The sequence below is a fragment of the Pecten maximus genome, chromosome 12 (genome assembly GCF_902652985.1).
Source record: "Pecten maximus chromosome 12, xPecMax1.1, whole genome shotgun sequence".
Lineage (NCBI taxonomy): Eukaryota > Metazoa > Mollusca > Bivalvia > Pectinida > Pectinidae > Pecten > Pecten maximus.
This window is the reverse complement of record NC_047026.1, coordinates 15,497,628-15,503,747: the sequence shown is the minus strand read 5'-3', so window position 1 is coordinate 15,503,747 and position 6,120 is coordinate 15,497,628. Positions and strand designations below refer to the sequence as shown.

At 44.2% G+C, this 6,120-nt stretch overlaps 1 protein-coding gene across 1 annotated transcript; it reads left to right on the top strand.

Moving 5' to 3' along the window:
• The first annotated feature begins 923 nt into the window (after positions 1-923).
• On the top strand, positions 924-4,049 carry LOC117338877. Its single transcript, XM_033900241.1, has one exon. The coding sequence runs from the start codon at positions 924-926 to the stop codon at positions 4,047-4,049; it is 3,126 nt and encodes a 1,041-aa protein (XP_033756132.1).
• The last annotated feature ends 2,071 nt before the right edge of the window (positions 4,050-6,120 follow it).

Below are 6,120 nucleotides of genomic sequence, written 5' to 3'. Positions count from 1 at the left end.
AATAGTAAATTTCACATACGTATATTGTAGCTCAAAATTCAGACGGTGGAGCGAGCTATCTGATGACACTGCCAAACAATCGTTGTAAATTAAGGCTTTGAGACTTCCTTGACGTTCCTGTGTGGGCAGCGTCCTGGGTTCTGAGTGAACCAATTTGTATTGTAACTGCTCTTTGTGAGCACAAGCTTACGTCCTGGGTGGACAACATTGTGCTGGGTTCTATGTGAGCCTCATTTACATTTGTAACTGTTCTTTGTGAACATACCTTATGGTTTCGTACGCCTTATTTGTTGCACGCAGTTGGATGATGGTTTCTGTGTGAGCTATCCTGCTGCCTGTACTTAACTCCGGATTGTGGACAGATTGTGTCTGTGGCAGACATCGACATGGTGGAACAGACGGCGACGGTGTGACCGCGGACTACAGACCACGGATTCCATAACTTCACCGAGTGTTCGATGTACATACATACTTCTGACTATTTGCGGCTGTGATCAGAAACTTGATTAGGGTATTGTGTCTTGTGATTGTAGTTAGATTTATCGTATAGTATACTAGTACGCTGTATATAATAATTAGCGTGACATTGTGTATTTAGTTTTATTTAGATAAAATAACAAAATGACATGTATATTTTGTAAAAAAAAAAAAATAGTGTATATATTGTATATCAGCTTTGCGTCATTCTTCACTATGCTCGCACTGTCAAGCTCGTCCATAGTTACAATTTTTGGTGGCAGCGGTGGGATGGAGAGACTTTGCAAGCTTGGTGAGGAATGAATATTGATATATACTTATAATTTTTAGAAATCACTGTCAGATATCGTTGGGAGATTTTATTGTATTTTTGAAGTGTGTCAAGTATTTTTGCTGTTACCAAAGCAATTTTTATAACAACATTTTCATTTTTGTTAGAATAAGCCATGACTTCAGTAAAAGATTTAGTAGACTTAGGCAAGGATATGGGTCTGGATGGGGCGGATCTGATGGCGTTTGTCAAAGATAAACAAGCAAGGGAAAGGGATGAACGACAGAAGGAGCGAGAGACAAGGGAGAAAGAGGCTGAACGACTTCATCAGTTGGAATTGCTTAAACAGGAGAAAGGCCATGAACACGGAAAGATTACTCTTCAATTACTGTTGGAGAAGGAGAGAGAGGAAAGGAGCGCTCAGGAGCATAAGCGGAAAATGGAGCTTTTACAGGAAGAGGCGAAGCATGAGCCAAAACCAACTGCAGTGAATACATCCTTGTCTAGTGCAGTAGCTAAAGGACTGAAACTCAATTCGTTCGACGAAGATAGAGATAATATGGACTCGTATCTTAGGCGGTTTGAGAGATACGCTACTACGCAGAAATGGGACAAGAAGCTGCATTGGGCGACAAATCTAAGTGTGCTGTTGAAGGGACGCGCCTTAGATGTTTTCTTACGTCTACCCGTCGAGAAGTCCCTTGACTACGATGTTTTGAAAGCCACACTTCTTAAACGTTTTGAAATGACAGAAGAAGGATTTCGAAAGCGCTTTAGGACAGGAAGACCAGAGACAGAAGAAACATTTTCTCAGTTTGGAGTGCGGATGGAGAGTTATTTCACCCGTTGGCTGGAAATGTCAGGTACTGCATCAACCTTTGACGCATTGAAGGATTTCGTTGTCAAGGATCAGGTTCTTCAAACCTGTGGGCATGATTTGACACTCTTCATCAAGGAACGGGCTCCCAAGACACTGGCAGAGATGACAGAGATGGCTGATCAGTATGCAGAGGCCCGAGGAAATCCGACGAATTTAGCTAAGCCCAAGTTCACTGGTTCTAAGCACAGCAGTGGCGGAAATCGCGCGCAGGTGGCAGATGGTAAATCGTCAGACAAGAAAGATGTCAAAGTTTCTGGGAGCAATATCAGACATTGTTATATTTGCAAGAAGACTGATCATTTGGCTAACAGATGTCCAAAGAGGGATTCAAACAAAGTTGGTGTGGTAGATGTTGAGACTTCGACAGGTCATGCACCCGTTTCCTGTGGAGCGGCGGGTGTTAAGATGCCGGTGGTCATGGGGTATGTTGGCAATCACCGTATCTCTGTGTTAAGGGATTCAGGATGTGGAAAGGCAGTAGTGAGGAAGAGTTTAGTGTCTCCAGAGGAAATGACTGGGAAGGTTGAGGCGTGTAAACTTGCTGATGGTACCGTATTATATCTACCTACGGCTAGAATCATGGTCGACACCCCTTATTATACGGGCCGAGTCGAAGCCTGGGTTATGGAAACGCCTATATATGACCTTATGTTGGGCAACATGGTTAATGTCAGGCCAGCAGAGGAACCCGATAGCGCATGGGAACATACTCAAGAGGCAAGCGCGGTTCAGACGAGAGCACAAGCACGTCAGGATACAACTTATCGTCCCCTGAAGGTCCCGAAGGATCTGGGGGATATTGATCCGGGCAAGTTTAAGGATGCACAACTGACTGATGGTACTTTGGCAAAGATTCGTGAATTTGTAAAAAGCGGGCAAGTAAAGGAGAGGCAAGACGGGAGTTCGTCTAAATTTACTGTTCGACAGGGTCTGATATACAGAGAATACAAGGGTTCTGCAAAGCTTCAAGGGCGTACATCCAAGCAACTAGTGGTTCCATCACAGTACAGAGGCATTGTTCTTCGGTTGGCTCATGACTCAGTCATGGCGGGACATTTGGGGGCCAAGCGAACCGCAGATCGGATTTTGTTAGAATTTTACTGGCCAGGGATCATCGCGGATGTGTCGCGTTATTGCCGTTCGTGCGATGTATGTCAACGTACTTTCCCTAAGGGTAGAGTAACCAAAGTTCCCCTTGGGAGGATGCCACTTATTGATATACCCTTCCAACGCGTCGCCATCGATTTAGTTGGCCCACTTCAGCCAGCCACTGACCGTGGGAATCGATATATACTTACGTTAGTGGATTACGCTACACGGTACCCGGAGGCGGTCGCTTTAAAAGGTATCGAAGCAGAGAGAGTCGCTGAGGCTTTGGTAGACATCTATAGCAGGGTAGGAGTCCCGAGAGAAGTATTGACTGACCAAGGGTCCCAATTCACGTCGGAAGTCATGAAGGAGGTCAGCAGGTTGTTGTCAATTCGTCAGCTCACAACCACCCCTTACCACCCGATGTGTAATGGCCTGGTGGAAAGATATAACGGGACACTTAAACAGATGCTCAGGAGGACATGCAGTGAACGTCCGAAGGACTGGGACAAATACCTCAACGCGCTGTTGTTCTCTTACCGAGAGGTTCCACAAGAAAGCCTAGGTTTCTCCCCGTTCGAGCTACTCTATGGAAGAGTGATTAGAGGGCCAATGAGAATTCTTCGCGAATTATGTGCCAAGGATGTTCCTGATCCAGAAGTGAAAACAACCTACCAGTATGTGGTTGATCTTAGAGAACGGCTTAAAGAGACCTGCAAATTGGCACGGGAGCACCTGGAGACAGCTAAAGTTCAACAGGCTCACTGGTACAACAAAAAGGCAAAGGAAAGGAAGATGAAGCCTGGAGAAAAGGTTCTTGTTCTGTTACCTACCAAACGGAACAAGCTTCTCATGCAATGGAAAGGACCGTATGAGGTCCTTGAGCGTAAAGGGCCCATGGATTACAGCGTTTGTATCGATGGGAAGTCCAAGGTTCTTCACGCTAATCTTCTACGGCAATACATCGAAAGGAAACATTTGCCAGGAAACACGGGTGTACTTACGATCGCCTGTGCTGGAATCGTCGAGGATGATACTGATGATGTGGATGACGAAACAACGCCACAGGATCTCGTCCAATTGCCGAGTCCGATTAGGTCTGAAACTGTTGAGGATGTAATGGTTTCTGAAGATCTTACATCGGAGCAGCGAGATGAAGTGAAATGCCTCTTGGACCAATATGACGACGTACTATCTGATGTTCCTGGAACCACACATCTTGTGCAGCATGAGATCAAGACTACGACCAACGAACCGGTCAAAGCAAAGAACCACCCTCTACCCTATCATATGAAGGAAACTATTCAGAAAGAAGTCGACAAAATGTTGTAGATGAGGGTCATAGAACCATCTGATTCGCCATACTCAGCTCCAGTGGTGATAGTTCGTAAAAAGATGGTACCAACCGCTTCTGTATTGACTACAGACAGCTGAATCGAGTGACAGTTTTTGACTCGGAGCCAATGCCCAACGCTGAAGAAATATTTGCGCGGTTATCTGGCAGTCGGTACTTTTCAAGACTGGATCTAAGCAAGGGATACTGGCAGGTCCCTGTAGCCGAGTCGTCTAAACAGAAGACTGCATTCACAACTCCGGTTGGGTTATTTCAATTCGTTGTCATGCCTTTCGGTCTCGTGAACGCTCCTGCGACATTCTGTCGTCTGATGAGGATACTTCTCAAAGGAATGCGCAATATCGAGAGCTTCATCGACGACATACTTATCTACACAGATACCTGGGAGAGTCATGTAGAGATACTGAGGGAGCTGTTTGACAAACTGAGGAACGCAGGAATTACTGCAAGACCAACGAAATGTGCCATTGGCTATTACAGTTTGGAGTGTTTGGGTCACATGGTCGGTGATCAGCGTCTTCAACCACATCCTGGCAAAATCAAAGCAATTCTGGAAGCAGAAGTCCCAGAAACGAAGAAACAAGTGTGATCTTTCATCGGGTTGGCAGGTTATTACCGGAAGTTTGTACCAGATTTTGCTACAATCGCGGCACCATTGACTGATCTTACCCGGAAAGGGCAGCCAAACAGAGTCATCTGGAACGACGCTCAGGACATTGCCTTCAATACGTTGAAGAAACTCCTTTCTTTGGAACCAATTCTAAAGCTTCCTGACTTAGATGCTCCTTTCATCCTACGCACAGATGCGTCCGATTACGGAATCGGGGCAATCCTTCTGCAGAAGGAGGATGGTGTCCCACATCCGGTGGCCTACGCGAGCCGGAAGCTCAAGGGAGGAGAAACGTCGTACTCTGTCATTGAGAAGGAGTGTCTCGCCGTTGTCTGGGGAATTTCCAAGTTCGAGAGATCTCTCTATGGAAGACAGTTTGTCCTGGAGACAGATCACCAGCCCTTACTCTACTTGAACAAGTCGAAGGGCACCAATGCTCGACTTATGCGCTGGGCCCTGCAGCTGCAACCTCACAGATTCCGTATCCAAGCAATTAGGGGTAGTGAGAATGTTGGCGCAGATTTTTTGAGTAGGGTGTAGATCAGATCATTTTTTCTAAAGTTCCAGTAGATATACCGTGACCTTTGTGTAAAATAAAAGTTATGTTCACCCCAACTTTTATTCTTTTAGCGGGGGCATATGTTACGGTCACGTATGTATTTTTCTATATTTTTATATTTTCATCATCTGAGTATTTTAAATACGGAATTCGGTTGTCCGGGTTCGATTTTAGACATTAGTATAACCACTATGATTACAATCAGCGACAGGTAGATGACCATGTTCGATAAACTTCAGAGCACAAACGACAGATTGTGGTGAGTTTTTAACTAAACTATTTCATTAACATCTTTATTATATGTACATACTTCATAGGTGCTATCCACGGTACATTATCGCTACTTATTTTTTATATAATTGATGTATTTACTCACCTGTGCATTGTTACGACTGAGTGTTGTTTACATACGCGTACACGTGTGATGTTTAGAAAGGTTTATTGCTATAATTAATACATGGTGATATTTAAGTCAATTGTTAATTAATATATGTAATATAGTGTTTTATAAAAACGGGGTACTTTTAGATAACTCAGTTATGAAATAGGCATTATTTAGTAGTTAACTGTGTCACGTGTTATATCAGTGTATTCGTCACGGTTGAGTAGGCCGCACCTGTTGGAATGCGCGCTAACTATTAAGGCGTCTTGTGCCGACTTTTGTATTTTACTTCAATTAATGGATATTGTTCAGTAGTGTATATAATGGTCAGATAGATATGTTTCAGATCACAATATTAATCATTAATACAAATAGTAAATTTCACATACGTATATTGTAGCTCAAAATTCAGAGGGTGGAGCGAGCTATCTGATGACACTGCCAAACAATCGTTGTAAAGGCTTTGAGGCTTCCTTGACGTTCCTGTGTGGGCAGCGT